This window comes from Panicum virgatum, chromosome 6K, assembly GCF_016808335.1.
Source record: "Panicum virgatum strain AP13 chromosome 6K, P.virgatum_v5, whole genome shotgun sequence".
In the NCBI taxonomy this organism is placed as follows: Eukaryota; Viridiplantae; Streptophyta; class Magnoliopsida; order Poales; family Poaceae; genus Panicum; species Panicum virgatum.
Window position 1 is genome coordinate 42,882,311 of NC_053141.1, and position 16,735 is coordinate 42,899,045.

The 16,735-nt window shown below is 47.4% G+C and overlaps 1 protein-coding gene across 1 annotated transcript; it reads left to right on the top strand.

The window, feature by feature from the left end:
• Positions 1-803: 803 nt before the first annotated feature.
• LOC120712759 (protein ENHANCED DOWNY MILDEW 2-like) lies at positions 804-16,722 on the top strand. The gene is made up of 16 exons (XM_039998623.1): positions 804-954; positions 2,321-2,457; positions 3,176-3,266; positions 3,371-3,466; positions 3,618-3,865; positions 3,978-4,076; positions 4,163-4,516; positions 5,170-5,311; positions 5,388-5,489; positions 6,397-6,489; positions 7,438-7,479; positions 14,291-14,401; positions 14,632-14,703; positions 14,792-14,910; positions 14,992-15,055; positions 15,145-16,722. The coding sequence occupies exons 2-16, from the start codon at positions 2,375-2,377 to the stop codon at positions 16,330-16,332; spliced, it is 2,904 nt and encodes a 967-aa protein (XP_039854557.1). The 5' UTR covers positions 804-954; positions 2,321-2,374; the 3' UTR covers positions 16,333-16,722.
• Positions 16,723-16,735: the final 13 nt, after the last annotated feature.

Genomic DNA, 16,735 nt, shown 5'->3' on the forward strand with positions numbered 1-16,735 from the left:
CTCTCTCCTCGTCGGGGGCTCTCCGCGTTCGCATGCGGCACCTACTGAAAGGAGGAATAGTGGCTCCTGACTCCCTATTTTACGCATGCGAGACACGAGAGGTTGTAAGGGCGCGTTTGGTTCGCTGCCCACCGGAGCCAGGCTCCTAGCAGGTAACCAGGCTCTGCACGCCCAGGCTGAACGTGTGCAAGGTGTCTGTGTTTGGTTGTTTGCGTCCATCCGAACAGGCTGCAGACAAGCGCTGTTTGGTTGCCGGGTCTGGTGTTGACCTCTTCACATTTTTGCCGCACGCAGCACCTCCGCATGCACCTCGTGCATCGAGCGAGCCTGGCCGCCGGGAAACGCTCGATTTCTCCGTATCTGCAGAGCCTGGCTGAAGGACGCTTTTTGCACCACGCGAGCCAGACCCAAACATCGATGCAGGTAACCAAACAATGAGTTGTTGTATTCTGGGAGCCTGGTTGAGCCACATGCAGTGAACCAAACACGCCCTAAACAGCCGCGCCCAACCCACGTCGCGTGCCTTTTCATCCCGGCCGCGTGCGTGTCCCCACACCCGGCCGGGCCCGTACGTCAGTGGCGGTCCGGTGCGCCCAGCAAGTGAGGGGGCTCTGGTGAAGGCAGTGGGGGTGAGGCCGCGACAGGGGGATTGGGGGGACTCGTCCCACTGACAGGCGGGTCCGGATTCTGTGGGACCCACATGTCAGTGAGAGCGAGTCCCTGCAGAGGAACTGGTTGGGGGGGGGGGGGGCGCATAAATCGGACGTGACCCTCCCACGTCGGCTTTGCTCATACGCGTACGCTTCTGCTGCCTGCTGGGCTGTTGGGTTGGGGTTCTGGGCGGAGGAGGTGGGGTTTTGCTGGCTCCCCGGAATCGGAGCTCTCCTAAGCGATGGATCATCCCCCGCCGCGAGGCTAGGCGTGCGGCTGCTCGAATCGCGCGGCTCCGCGGAGGTACGGGCGCTTGACGACCCCCGCGCGGCCGGTTCCGCGTGCTCCCTGCGGATTCCGCCGCGTCCCGGCCCCGAGGGCGATCGCGCGGGGAAATGCGGCCGGGTCGGGATGTCTCTCGGGGAATCGGCTGGCGACGCTTCGTTTTTGTTTTTTTTCTGCGGTGGTTTTCGCGGGTGCGGGGGGCTTTGGGGGGCGAGGTTATTCTGCGGTTGCTTTTTTTTCTTCCGGATTTTGTTTCGCTGCGAGTTTGGGTGCTGGGCGATCGGTCTGTTCTAGTGGAATTGAGGCGCTTCCGGGGAGAGATTGTTCGGGAATGCCGGCGCTTTGCGGCCGTTTTGGTGCCTTTTCTAGTGGTTTGGGTGGGGTTTCGGCGCACGCTATGGGTGGGAATTTCTCGGACTGTTTATTGGGGAGTTTTGATTTGCTCGTTTCGTAACTGCTAGCACCGTTTCGTAACGATTTCTGGTTGTTTTGCTTCAAAAATTTCTGGGCGCACTCTTAATTTGGCCTGTTTGGTGTGGCGAGGGTGCCCGGGTGCTAGGGAGCTCGATCGATTGCCGTGGTACCCAGCGCATGCCGCCAGCTCCGACTTCACTGACGCCTCCTGCGGACATTGATCAGCAGCGGCGGGGGCTCCGTGGCGGTGCCTTTCCCTGATCGAGCTCTCTTGCGCACCCGCAGCTCACGGCCGGCTTCCCCCCGCCTTTCCCGGTTCCTCGCCGATTCTCCCTTGTTCTATCCCGAGTTGCTTCGAACCGTAGGGGTTTGCCGTTTCCTCGGGGGAGTGGGGTTCGTGTGTTTTAGTTTTATTAGTTTCCTGAGATTTTTGATGTAATAATTGGTCGTTTGGTCGTGGATAGTAGTAAGTAATGGCCATCTACCCGGGGCTGCATTTATGCCTCAAATTGGATACTGGGAGATCCAGTCTGAAGAATTTAGGATGTCGTGACTTTCCAAGACTTCATTGACTACCCTTTAGCAAAAATGGGTTTGCCTGCATGATTTGTTGGTCTGATAGAGCCTGTGTTTGAATTGAATTTTGCTGTAAAAGGTGTTGCAAAACTGAGCCCAAGTTTTTATGCGCCTGTTAGTTCGTCAGCTTGTTGGCTTCGGGAGCTGCTGGGTGTTATAACGTGCCTCTGATTTTGGCCTGTGGTTATGGTTCGTGCTTCATCTTTCAATTTTAGCTTTAAAGTGACCTTGCTGAGTGCTTGTGTAACCTTTCGTTGTCTCCTGTTGATTTAACAAGGAACAAGTTCACAAATCTATATGCATATTGTCCTGTGTTCAAGAACCTGAGTTATGAAAAGAGCACTTGCTTATTTCAAAATGGTGCTGAATGCATACTATTTTGGCGCCTTAACAGGTTTCATAAAGGTGAAGAAGCCATAAATAATTTTGAATTGTTGACTAAGAGGATATGGCTGGGTATGCTGATGAAGACACCTATTCCAATGTTGATTTAGTTTGTGCCCTATGTGATAATGGAGGTGAAATTGCAAGGTGCATGTCCCCCTTTCCTCTTTTTTATCTACTTTGAGCCTGAACCATGCTCCTAAAATATGCGCTAGCCATTTGCATTTCCTTCCAGAATAAGACACTTAGAATGCTAACTTAGAATGCTAAACCACCTGAACAGTTAACATAATGTTGCCTTTTTAGATTTCTAAACCATGGTAGAACTATTTTTATATATATTATAGACACATTAGTTATTATGGTAAAAAAACAGACAGAGATGTAAAATTGAGTTAATAGTGGCATCTAGCTTAGTAGTTCTATTTTACAGTTGCACCTGTATACCAATGCAATTTGCCAAGAATTAGATACGTTGCCTGACATTTACCAGTTGTTTTGTGCAACTGATTCGGGCATTCTTTTTGCAGCCTCATTTAAAGTTACTTGACATGTGAGCTAACGAAATTTTTGATTCACTGCACAATTCTTGGTTATGTTTGAAACTCATTTGCATTCTTTTTGTTACCTAAAACGAGTCTATTGTTTGTATATGATCTCAATAGATTCGTTTCTCACCTATACGCCCAAATTATATCATGTTTGTAGTCATCTGCTGTACGTTTTGAAGTGAACACACACCAAATTCTACATATAATGGCATGCAACATCAATGATTATCTTATCATGTTAGAAAACACCCCCTTGTGATGTTCATTCATTGTTTCCGATTCATGAAGTGGACTTTTTCTACGATTTCTTGCAGCTGTGAAGGCAGGTGTCTGAGGTCGTTTCTTGCAACCAAAGATTCTGGGGAAGATTGTGCAACCTTAGGCTACATGAGGGAGCAATTCAATGTATTTATCATGATCCTTTCACATTGAACAAGTTAAATTTTATTGACTTAATATATCCTCCAATCTTTTGTGGGCATAATTTGATGAATTATGCATATTTACAGGCAATGAAAGTTTTTATGTGCAAGAATTGTGAGCATGAAAAATATCAATGTTTTGCTTGTGGATGTTTAGGTTCAGCTAAAGCTGATCCTCCTGAGGTTAATCCCTTTCGTGAATTTCATTCATAGACTTATTGGCTGATAACTGTAAAAGAGTAATTATAAAATATGGTATATGTACTAGTGCTCCTTTATGTTGTATCATCAGACACTTCTGAAGGCTGTTGTTTAACATCCTTATTTCTTTTAGGTGGTTCCATGTGCTTCTGCAACCTGTGGTTACTTCTATCATGCTAAGTGTGTTGCGCAGTTACTCTTCCCCGAAAATGAAGCCAAAGTAACTGAGTATACATCAAAGATAGCCAATGGAGCTAAATTTGCCTGTCCGCTACACAAATGTGACATCTGCAAGTTTGGTGAAAACAAAGAGGTTAAGGAACTGCAGTTTGCTGTTTGTCGGCGGTGCCCGAAGGCATATCACAGAAGATGTTTGCCAAGGCATTAAACACATATTTTCATTGTTCATATTTCTCACATATTTTCATTATTTTTTCCATAGAAGTTTCCATTCCATGTACACTCATGTAAATATATATGTACCTGTCCATAGGAAAATTGTCTTCGAGGACTTCACCGAGAATGGTCAATGTGTTTTCCAAAGAGCATGGGACGATCTTCTTCCCAACAATCGTATCTTGATATATTGCCTGTATGATTTGTTATGTGCAATCAATTAGCTCTGCAGATTTGATTATTAACCAATAAATTAGTTACTAGACTTTGTTATCTGTCCAGGAAGCATGATATTGATCCAAAATATAAAACCCCTGCAAGAAATCATATTAAGTTTCCTGTGGATCCTGCTGCTATCAAGAAACCTGCCGCTATCAAGAAACCCATCCATTATGTAAATGGAATGAACAAAAAGATAGTAAAGATACGGCGTATCGATGATCTTCCTTCTGTTCCATTGCCTAGTGTTAAAAGATCTTCTGGTATAGTGAAACGTTCTTCATTGAGCAATTTGATGAATAAAAGGAGGAAGGTGCCTGTGTCTGGAGAAAGATCCGAAGTTATAGAAAAGCCAGTAGCTATGTCAAAACTCCCATTTAGCTCATTCCCTGAGATTGACGGATACACTGAGACGAGGTAAGCCTATCCCTCTGTTCACTGCTATCTGTTTTCGTTTTTCCCTCTCACCTAGATCTTTTTATTCTCTTGAACATATCACTTTGTTTGTCAGATGCTTCTGTTAGAAATAAAGTTTTGATGGTTTCAACTTTCCACACAAAATTACTAGAATTGCTGTAAAAAGGAACTCCAAGAAAAAACTATGAATATAATTTTGTTGATAACTCTTTGTTAATTCAGTGTAAACTTGCATATTGGAGGTTATGAGAAGTCATGAATTATGTTTGTTAACATAGTGGGTGCTCAATTTCTTTTGCTTTAAGATACTTCGGGATTTATGTATGTTTCTTTCAGTGGAACTTGAGATGTCATTCAAAAACCTTAAGATTTTTTCTACTTTACTTTCATTTTACACTAGTGGAACTGTCATTTACTGCAAGATTAAGATGTTTTAATGAGGGAAACAGCTATGATTAAAGTTCTCAGATAATAGCCATCACATTTATTCTGTTTATGATTATTTAGGTGCCAATTATGGTATCAAATATTTTGTGTGAATCCAACCGTGGGATTATGTGGTTCCAGTATTTGTTCAAGTTGTGATTTCTTTAATACTGCTGTATCCTTTTCTTTCCATGATCTGCATGCACTGAGACTACCCTTCTCTCTAGAATATTCGAGTTTGCACAAACAGTTTCAGCAGCTATAACAATGGAGGATGTACAAAAAAAGCTAGTGGTACCTTCTACACATGCCCCAGCCCTGCATAACACTGATAACATTACACTGGGAAAGGTGGAAAGATCTGTTGAGGTACTCTGCTATACTTAGAAGTTATAACTGAAGGACTGCCATGGATTTGGTTGGTTCTTATGTGTTTCCCATGCAGGCGGTTAAAGCTGCTCTGCATATGTTGGAAAATGGTGCATGCATAGAAGATGCAAAATCTGTCTGCGCACCTAGTGATCTTTTTCAACTTGCAAAGTGGAAGGTACAAGAAAATGATCGAATTGTGCTCCTGGTTGGGTTGTTTTTTTTTTACACAAATTTTGGTTTACTACTGTTCTCTTGCAAATATACAGCAATTGATGGCATCCATATATTAATTAATGTACACAAGTTCTAGTTCTTATTTTTTTAGACTAAGACTTGGCTGCATTATTACTCCCGCTCCGGTCACAAATACTTGACATTTAGGACAACAAGCTGTCAGACTCCAAAACTTTTAGTTTGGAAACATAAAAATTATGAGAAGATTTGTCTTGAAAAGTATTTTCGTAATCTTACAAATTTATTAGGTTTTATAAGTATATTTTAGCAAAAATAGCTGTCAAAAATCATACCTTGCAGACGTGAGAACTAAAGGGGGGTGGGGTATTACTGAAACATTGAGATAAGCTGATTCCAACACTAGGTACTAGGAGAATATTATTTTTTTTATTGGGCATAGTGACATACTCCCTCCGTCCTCGAATGTAAGTCATTCTAGAGTTTTTAGGACAGATTATGATTGTGTAGAAAATACACTTCTACCCCTAATTATTAAGCATTGGGAATGTGCTAATTAAACTAGCATGTATTTTCCCATGCATCTCCCCCACATGTACCTCCCCCTACATGATTGTATGCACATCTTTCTATTGGAAAAGACCCCAAAACGATGTATAATTAAGATGGTTGGGTCTACTCTCAATCTAGAATGACTTACATTTGAGGACAAATTTTGAATCCCAGAATGACTTATATTTGAGGATGGAGTATGCAAAGGTGCAATGAGTGGTTAAACCTGGTGAAATGTGACATTATGGATCTGAAACGTGGTTTTTTGTGAAATTTTCTCTTTTCTCTTGTTAATTTTAAATGTTAATATCTGTTATAATGTGATCTATTATCCACAGAACAAATTGAATATATATCTTGCACCGTTCCTACATGGCATGCGTTATACATCTTATGGGCGCCACTTCACGAAACTGGATAAACTCCAGCTGGTAGGTATAACTATTAGTGCTTAAAAAAGACATGATTATCTTTATGTTGTACTTGTTGATCTTTTCTTTTCCTTTCTCTTGGAAGCAATTTATCGCACTGTCACATTGTGTTAACATTCTATCATGAACATTTACAGATAGACATTCCTCTTGAGTTACGAGGCTAATATTGTAATTTTGCAATTGGTGCAAAATTATCATAAAAAGACCACAAGATAATTTGATGTGGTTGGATCGTAAATTCACATCCATACTCCAAAAACTAATTTGGAACATAATTTGGACATTCTTTTTTCTGAATACTCTGCAATATGATTGCCAGTGTGATTAAGAGTCTATGATCACTAAGTTTTGATAAGTTTTGGCATCACTGTGAATTGCAAAGTTTCTTGTTCTTATGTGAAAAATGACTTGCACATATGTTACACTGTAATTCGTAGGTGCACATGTTTTTTTTTGTAAAATTAATTGAGGGCATTGATACAAATCGTACTGCCTTCCAATGTAGGCAAATGCTTTTCTACACCATTGGAATTTTGGAATTAGCATTGAATCTTTGTATGCAGTACATTGTTTTTTCATTTGGATACTGCACCTTGAATACAAGAATTGAACAAAAAACTATCGTGATAGTAGGATCAAATAATCCTTGTACAAAATCAATATCATGTAGTAGCCCTGAGAAGAATGTGGTGCAAGGAATAGTACTACCTTCCTAGGTCAATTTAGGCGTGTTTCATTTATATTGGTTATTTATAGAATCCTATACAGCTGAACAGATTTACCAAGTATTATTCTAGTATTTTTCACATAGTTATTAGACTTCAGGTTGATTTCTTGTTATTTACCATTTTGGAACTGAAAATATTGCTGTTTTTCATTTCTTGCAAGCTTTAATTTATACACTAGTTTGATTCCTGTTTCTGAATGCACTGTAAATATGCGCAGATTGTTGATAAGCTACAGTGGTATATTCAAAGTGGTGACATGGTAAATATCTGCTTGTTTTATCATATAAATTTGGCTGGCCTTGTTTGGTTATAGTATAATATTGGCCTCAATTGAATGTATAAGCTATGTGCTGCCTTATGACCCTCTTATGTATGTTTTTTTTCTTGTGATATATGCAATTCATTTGATCAAGGAAGAGTCTTTTTTTTCTCAAACACGTAGGAGAGCTGCGTATCTTTGTAATTAGAGACAGAGCGGTCCAATTACAAATTACATCTCCCCAGTGTTAGCGAGGCTTATAGTGGGCCGGCCTTTGGGCCTTGGCGCCCAGCCTAGGCGGCTAGGGTTTTAGATGGGTTATGGTAATTGATCTCGATTAGGCAAGGATCTCCGTTGATTGGGTGTGTTCTATAAACCCTAGATACCGATCCTTGCCTATATATAATGTACCCCATGTACTCTCGTTAATCAATCACCAATTTCCCGTGCCATATTTGCTTTCATGGTATAACGAGTCCGGGTCTTTTTCCCGGTTCGATTTCCGCTGCCCTAGCTCGCCGGCACCTCGCCGCGCAGCGCCCGCGCGCCGGCTTCCCGCCGTGCTGCGCCCACCTCCCCTGCGCAGCCTCCTCCGCTGCGCGCCCCCCAGCCCTTCCCATGGCTGGGCCCTCCCCTGCCGATGCCGAACAGGCGGCCGCCGCCGCCAAAGCCGCCGCCGATGCAGCCGCCAAGGAGAATGAGGCCGCCGATGCCGCTGCTAGGGAGAAGGAGGCCGCCGCGAGCCAGGCGCGCGCCGCTGCTCTTCAGCGCGCCGCCGATGCCGAGGCTGAAGCAGCCACCGCCACTAAGGAGCGGGACGCCGCCGCCCAGCGGATCCAGGCTGCCCTGGATCGCGCGGCCGCCGCCCGCGCCGAGGCTGGCGCCCCGCTGCAGCGTCCCCCGGAGCAGAAGGACGGCGACTCTCCCCATCTGCAGCACCACGACTTCCACTCCGCCATGATGCTGCACGAGGCCGCCGCCATCCTCAACCTCCACGCTCAGGCCGTCTCCATCCAGAACATCTGGAGTCTGATCACGACCGTCCTCGACGTCAACTCCGGCAACTACGCTCGCTGGCGCGATCAGTTCCTGCTGACTACCGGCAAGTTCTCCCTGCAGGATCATGTGCTGGTCGACGCCCGCGCCCCTAGATCCCCGGACTGGGCTCGCATGGACTGCGTTGTCCAGTCCTGGATCACCGGCACCCTCTCCGACGATCTCGCCGAGGCCATCTCCAGCCGCGGTGCCACGGCACACGATCTGTGGATCGCCGTGGAGACACACTTCCTGGGGAACCGCGAGACTCGCACCATCCTCCTCAACGTCGAGTTCCACGGCTTCTCCCAGGGCGACCTCTCCATCGCCGACTACTGCCGGCGCTTCAAGAAGATGGCTGATCAGCTCGACGATCTCGGGTCTCCCGTCTCGGACCGCACGCTCGTCCTCAACGTGCTTCGCGGCCTCAATGAGCGCTTCACCAGCATCGGCGTTCATCTCCGTCGCGCTCGCCCGTTCCCGACCTTCAAGGAGGCCCAGGCTGAGCTGCTGCTTGAGGAGATGAACATGGCGCACCAGTCCTCCTCGGCGTCGCCCGCCGCGTTCGTCGCCTCGTCCACGCCCAAGCAAGCCGCGCCCTCCGGGGGCGCTGGCTCCAGCACACCGTCGGCGCCCGGCTCCAAGCCCAAGAACCGGCGCTCAAAGCGCGGTGGCGGCAACGGCGGCAACAATGGCGCCAACACCCGGGTTCCCGACGCTGCTGCGACCTCCGACGGCCAGGCTGCTAGCGCCAAATCGGCGGCCTCCCCTTGGCCGTCATTCTGGAACCTGTGGACCGGGTCCATCCAGATGTGGCCTGGTCCCCGGCCTCCCCTGGCGCCACTTCCTCCACGCCCGCAGCAGGCCATGCTGGTTCAGCCGAACCAGCAGCAGCAGCAGGCCATGCTCGCTCAGTAGCCCCAGCAGGCGCAGTACCAGCAGGCCCCGGGCTCTACACATGACTCCTCCAGCCAGTGGGTCGCCCCGCCAGGGTTCTACAACCCCTTGGCCGGGACGCCCTCCTGGGATCAGCAGTCGCTGGCCTCCACCTTCAGCACCATGACGCTGAATCAGCCGCAGCCTAGTAACGAATGGTACTTCGACTCAGGTGCTACCTCTCACATGACATCTCAGTCTGATATTCTTTCACATAATTTTCCCATGCGGTACCCTACTCCTTCATCAATCATTGTCGGTAATGGCTCCTTGTTATCTGTCATTGCTACTGGCACCACAGTTATTCATCCTTCCTTGCATCTTAATAATGTTCTGGTTTCTCCACAACTTATTAAGAATCTTATTTCTGTTCGCCAGTTCACTACCGATAATAATTGCTCTGTTGAGTTTGACCCGTCTGGTTGTTCTGTGAAGGACCTTCAGTCTCGGAACATGATCGTCAGGTGCAATAGCTCAGGGCCGTTGTACCCCCTTCGTCTTCCGGCTGCTCGCTCCCTGGTCGCCGCCTCTGGGTCTTCACTCTGGCATCGTCGCCTCGGTCACCCTGGACACGAGGCCTTCTCCAAGCTAGCGTCGTCTTCCGGCCTTCCTACATGTTCTCATGACAGTAGCACCTCGCTGTGTCACACATGTCAGCTTGGCCGTCATATGCGTCTTCCTTTCAGTACTTCAGTGTCTAGAGCGTCTAGTAATTTTGAACTCATTCATTGTGATCTGTGGACATCTCTTGTTCTTAGTGTCTCTGGTTACAAGTACTATCTCGTTATACTACGATTGCTCTCATTATACCTGGACGTTTCCTTTAAAACTGAAGTCTGATACTTAATCGACGCTAGCTCACTTCTTTGCCTACGTGACTACTCAGTTCGGCTCCACCGTGAAGGCGGTTCAGTGCGACAATGGCAAGGAGTTCGACAACTCCAGCTCTTGCACGTTCTTCCTCACCCACGGCATACACCTCCGCATGTCCTGTCCCTACACCTCGCCTCAAAACGGTAAGGGTGAGCGCCTCATTTGTTCTCTCAACAATGTTGTGCGCTGCCTTCTGTTTCAGGCCTCCCTTCCACCTTCCTACTGGGTCGAAGCTCTGCAGACAACCTCGTACCTTCTCAACATTTTGCCCACCAAGACGCTCCGGTTCTCCACACCGCACGCTGCCCTCTTTGGCACCGTGCCCTCCTACGACCACCTTCGCGTCTTTGGCTGCAAATGTTACCCGAACCTGTCTGCCACCGCCACCCACAAACTCTCTCCCCGATCCACCCTATGTGTCTTCTTGGGATATTCCGCTCACCATAAAGGGTACCGCTGCCTTGATCTCTCCTCTAACCGGGTGATCATCTCTCGTCATGTCACCTTCGACGAGTCTGCTTTTCCCTTTGCTGAGCGCGGCTCCTCTTCCACACCGGCGGATCTTGAGTTTTTGGATGCTACTAACACTATGCCAGCTCCTATCGGACCTGTGCATCAGCTTCTCCCTGCAGGCTCTGGTGACTCCCTCCCCGCACAGCCACGTGCGGCTGCGCCCCCCTCGGCATCGCCTGACGACACCCTGGCTGGTTCGGCAGCGCTCCCTGCGCTCCCAGTCAGGGTCTCGTCCACCTCGACGCCGCCGGACGTGCCTGCACAACCACGTGCGGCTTCGACTTCCTCGGCAGCGCGCGGCCCTCCACCGGGGTTTGCGTCGTTGCCCTCCTGCTCGGCTCCAGCTTCCTCGGCGCCTGACTGTGCGCCCACAGTCCCGGCGCGCTCGGCTTACGCCTCCTTCGACGTTCGTGCCCCCCCCCAGCGCGTGATCACCCATGTGTACATGCGCCGGCCGCGGCCTGCTGGATCATCGCAGCCGCCCCCTGGTGCTGGGCCGGCACCGCCACCGCAGCCCCTCCCTGGTGCTGGTACGGCGCCGCCTGGTGCTGTTGTGGTACCGCCGCCGTCCAATCAGCAGACCATGCAGACGAGAGCCAAGAGTGGCTTTCGGATGCCTGCACTGTACCACGCCGCGCCCCTCTCCGCCATCTCGAAGACCTACCGTAGTGCTCTTGCCGACCCAAATTGGCGAGCTGCTATGGTAGAAGAACATGATGCTCTGATGAAGAACCACACTTGGGATCTTGTGCCTCGTCCTCCGCGAGCCAATATTGTCACCAGCAAGTGGATCTTCAAGCACAAGTTCAACGCCGACGGGACTCTGGAGCGTACAAAGCGCGTTGGGTGCTTCGAGGTTTCACTCAGCGCCCTGGTGTGGATTTTGCAGAGACTTTCAGCCCGGTCGTCAAACCCGCCACTGTCCGGACTGTTCTCTCTCTGGCACTCTCTCGGCGCTGGCCCATTCATCAGTTGGATGTGAAGAATGCCTTCCTGCATGGCACCTTGGCAGAGACAGTTTATTGTGCTCAGCCGTCTGGTTTCGAGGATTCCGCCCATCCGGACTTTGTTTGCCGCCTCAACAAGTCCCTGTATGGATTGAAGCAGGCTCCCCGTGCTTGGTACAATCGGTTTGCCACATTCCTCTTGTCTCTAGGTTTTGTTGAAGCCAAGACAAACACGTCGCTCTTTGTCTACCAGAGGGGTTCAAATCTTGTCTACTTGCTACTATACGTTGATGATATCGTCCTCACTGCTTCCTCTCAGGCTCTCCTTCAGCGGATTATTGCAGCACTTCAGCATGAGTTCTCCATGAAGGATCTTGGCGAACTGCATCACTTCCTTGGTATGCATGTTCAGCGATGCGGTGATGGCTTACTTCTCTCTCAGCGGCAGTATATGTTGGACATTCTGGACAGGGCTGGCATGGCTGATTGCAAACCGTGCTCAACTCCAGTTGATACAAACCCCAAGGTGGCCGCAGCTGATGGTGCTCCTGTGGACGATGCCTCTGATTTTCGCAGTCTAGCTGGCGCTTTACAGTATTTGACCTTCACAAGGCCAAACATTGCCTATGCTGTTCAGCAGGTCTGCCTCCACATGCATGATCCTTGGGCACCTCACTTGGCGGCTCTGAAGCGCATCCTTCGCTATGTTCGTGGCACTCTCGACCTCGGCCTTCTACTGCGACCGTCTTCCTCGACTGATCTTGTGGTATATACTGATGCTGACTGGGCTGGTTGTCCGGATACGTGCAAGTCCACCTCGGGCTATGTTGTGTTTCTCGGGGACAATCTCATCTCGTGGTCCTCCAAGCGTCAGACTACTGTCTCCAGATCCAGTGCCGAGGCTGAGTATCGCGCCGTGGCCAATGGTGTCGTCGAGGCTACTTGGCTGCGCCAGCTGCTTCAGGAGCTTCATGCCCCTCTTCGCCGAGCTACGCTGGTGTATTGTGACAACATCAGCGCCGTCTACATGTCCTCCAACCCGGTTCAGCATCAGCGAACCAAGCATATTGAGATTGATCTCCACTTCGTCCGGGAGAGGGTTTCCGTTGGTGATCTCCGAGTTCTTCATGTGTCGACTTCCTCATAGTATGCCGATATCTTCACCAAGGGCCTTCCTTCTTCTGTGTTCACGGAGTTCAGGTCCAGTCTGAACGTGCGCGGTGGCTGACGATCAGACTGCGGGGGCGTGTTAGCGAGACTTATAGTGGGCCGGCCTTTGGGCCTTGGCGCCCAGCCTAGGCGGCTAGGGTTTTAGATGGGTTATGATAATTGATCTCGATTAGGCAAGGATCTCCGTTGATTGGGTGTGTTCTATAAATCCTAGATACCGATCCTTGTCTATATAATGTACCCCATGTACCCCATGTTCTCATATTTGCTTTCACCCAGAGTAAAAAAAAGTGGGACCTGACCAAGCAAGATCACTTCTAAACTTTCTATACCACTCTGACGAAGAAAATGCTATACATGATATTCAAAAAAATCTTCCGGCGGGGGAAAGACCGCCCCCACGACATTGCATTGATCTCAGCCAGAGAACACCCCCCCCCCCACCCAAAACCAACCACAGGTGCCACAGGCTGGCGCCCTGCCACTATTTTTTGGGTTGCCAGCGAGTTTTTTTTTTTGGTTGCCACCAGGATTTGAATCCTGGTTGGTGTCTTCCTCAACTAGGAAGCTTACCACTACTCTGCAGGAGTGTTGGCTAGTACTCCCTCCATCCCAGAATATAGGTACGTTTAGATTTTTTCAATGTCAAACTTTTTTAACTTTGACCAACAATATCTTTAAAAATAAATTATTTCAAACAGAAAAGGTTACATGTTACGATAGTTGGTTTCATGATAAATCTACTAATATAATTTTTATGGTATTGGCCTCTATGATTTTGCTATCTGTAGTCAAAATTGAGAACATTTGACTTCAAAAAAGTCTAAATGTAGCTATATTCTGGGACGGAGGGAGTACATGATATTCTATCCATAATGAGTTTTGGCTCCTAGGTCTAGGTACATAATGATGCCTCTTGTCAATCAAGCGTATAGCTAAAACTGTTGGGAAAATAGCAATACTTAAGAGATAAACATTGTCAAAGGTGTCAGTGATTTGCTTTAGGGGAGGCTCTGCAATTTTGTATCTTATTAGTTCAGTTACAGTAAACTGCAATCAACTTTATGGACTGCATGTAGGTTAATCACCATGCTTCTATTTCATTGCAGATTTGCAGATATTATAGTTTGTATATCTGTTCTTTGAATGTTCATCTGTTAGTTCATCTTCATGAAAATGATTTTGATGCTCAAGGAGAGAGACTTGCTGATTTCTATCCATGTGCTCATTTTATACGCCTTTCAAAATTTACTGTTCAGCAGAAATTATCACAATAGATATAAACAAAAGCCATTTGTCATGAACCTTACAGTGCTGTCTATTCTTATTCTTTATAGGTTGTCGACTTTTGCTGTGGTTCAAATGATTTTAGCTTGCTATTGAAGGAAACGTTAGAAGCTTCTGGGAAAAATTGCTTCTACAAAAATTATGATCTGATTCAACCAAAGGTAGTATACCTGCTAAATTTTGCATTGGCTGTCTTTTGTTTGTTTGAGTGCATCTTTAATATTTAGCAAACAGTCAGTCAATCACTTACGTTGATGTTTAAGTTTGATTGAGTACAGACTAGAGATGGCCTCAATTAGCACCTGATATCTTTTGCTGCTTCCTTTCAATTCTTGTTCTGTTAAAATGATGTAGCACAGCTGACATGTAGAAATCATCTTCAATTTTCTAGAATGATTTCAGTTTTGAGAGACGAGACTGGATGACTGTTCAACCAGATGAATTGCCAACTGGATGCCGATTGGTATGATCACAATAACTCATGAATTGCTCTCATCCCATTGGAGACATAATGTCTCAAACTATCTATATTCACCACATGTTATCTACAGATCATGGGGTTAAATCCTCCCTTTGGGTTTAAAGCCTCTCTTGCAAATCAGTTTATCAACAAAGCCCTCACTTTCAAGCCAAAGCTTATAATACTTATTGTTCCCAAGGAAACTGAAAGGTGTCCTCTCTCACTATCTATCTGCATGTTTTTTTGCTGCAAATTGATATCTAATACCTTTCCATGCTTTATGTTGGATAGTTTGGACAAAAAGTACCCACCATACGAACTAATATGGCAGAACTCACAGCAGCTCGCAGGAAAGGTACTTCTGGACAGTCTCCTTGAGATGCATCTTATCCACAGAATGTTGCTATATTGTTTACTGACACTTTCTGTTGGGAAATTATGTAGTCATTCTATCTTCCCGGATCTCTGGATGCTGACAACAAGATGATGGAACAGCGGAATGTGTCACCTCCTCCGCTTTCTCTATGGAGCCGTAGTGATTGGACTAAGGTGCACTCAGAGATTGCCAAATCAGTTGGGCACCTCCCCAGCCAAAGTTCATTCTCTGGTGATTGTCAAAGGGAGGTAGCTGATGGTCTATCCGTACCAACCCTAGGGCATGTGGAAATGGATGATGCCGAGGGTGCAGTCATCCCGCCCTCTGTTGTGGATCAGTTATTATTGGACACATACCATGACCCAACAAGTGCTCCAGGGGACTACTGGAATGATACCAATGGTCGATCGCGGCAGCCTTGCAACTATGAAACACCAGGAAGGAGTGATATGAACATGGTTGCCGGATCTGATATGAACATTTCATTATCGGAAACTGATTGTGAAAGAGAAGATCAAGCTTCATCAATATCAGAGCATGGAGGCACCAACTCCCCAGCCTGTTATACTGTTGGATGTGCACAGGCAGAGGAACCAACTGCTGCTGCTGATTATGCTGTTGGGAGTGCACTGGCAGAGGAATCAACTGCTGCTGTTGATTACTCTGTTGGTTGTGCACCAGCAGAGGAATCAACTGCTGCTGTTGATTACTCTGTTGGTTGTGCACCAGAAGAGGAATCAACTGCTGCAGCTGATTGTAATGAGGTAACATCAGCTGCTGGCACATACTATTTGCCAGAAGATTCATCACAAGCAGGCAAATATGCATCTGGGGTTCAATACTGGAAGCTGGAAGAGTCACCAGACCTGGAGGAGGGAGAGCTGAGCGATGTACCACCGTTGGGCAGTCCTGCAGCTCGTGGACAGCATCAAAGGACGGAAGACACGCTACCTGCTGTGAAACCTGAAGCTAATTCCCAGTGCGCGCAGCCAGACGACTCACGGATTGCAGACTTGCCACATGCTGTGACACCGGAAGCTGACTCCCAGTGCGGGCAGCCAGACAATTCACGGATAGCAGACTTGCCTCCTGCAGCCAGGCATAATGCTAGAACTCTTCCACCAAGAAATTCCTTCCCGGGACTGCGCCTCCGGCCTGGATGCAATGCCTCACGTAAGTTCCTATCCCAAGGCATGGGCCATCCAGCTGTCCATCAAGGGCTGTCAAATGGTTGGATCGAAGATGACGATTATTAGATTACCAAGAAAAAAGAAAGACCTCCTCTGCTTGTGTGATTGACCTCCCTGCGATATGGTTGTGTAGTGTAGGTGATGTCTGCTAATGTGCCTCGGTTTGTCTTAGGTGTGAGCTAGTTATGTTCTACGGCCGGCTTTACAACGCTGAGGTTATGCACTGCTTAATTGCTTAGGTTGGTAGAGTTAGTTTCGATGCTGTCATTGGCGCGTTGCATTTTTTTTCAACTGTCGCCTTCATGTTCTGATTTTTCTTTTGAAACGGTTTCATGCCCTGGTTGCTTGAGCTGGTGAGTGGTAACTGTGTCTGAGAAAACATTTTACCATGGACATGATTGCTGTGAGCCCGAGACAGCAAAATTGAGAAAATCAGTTCTTTTGGACAGTTTTATCTTTACTGGGAATC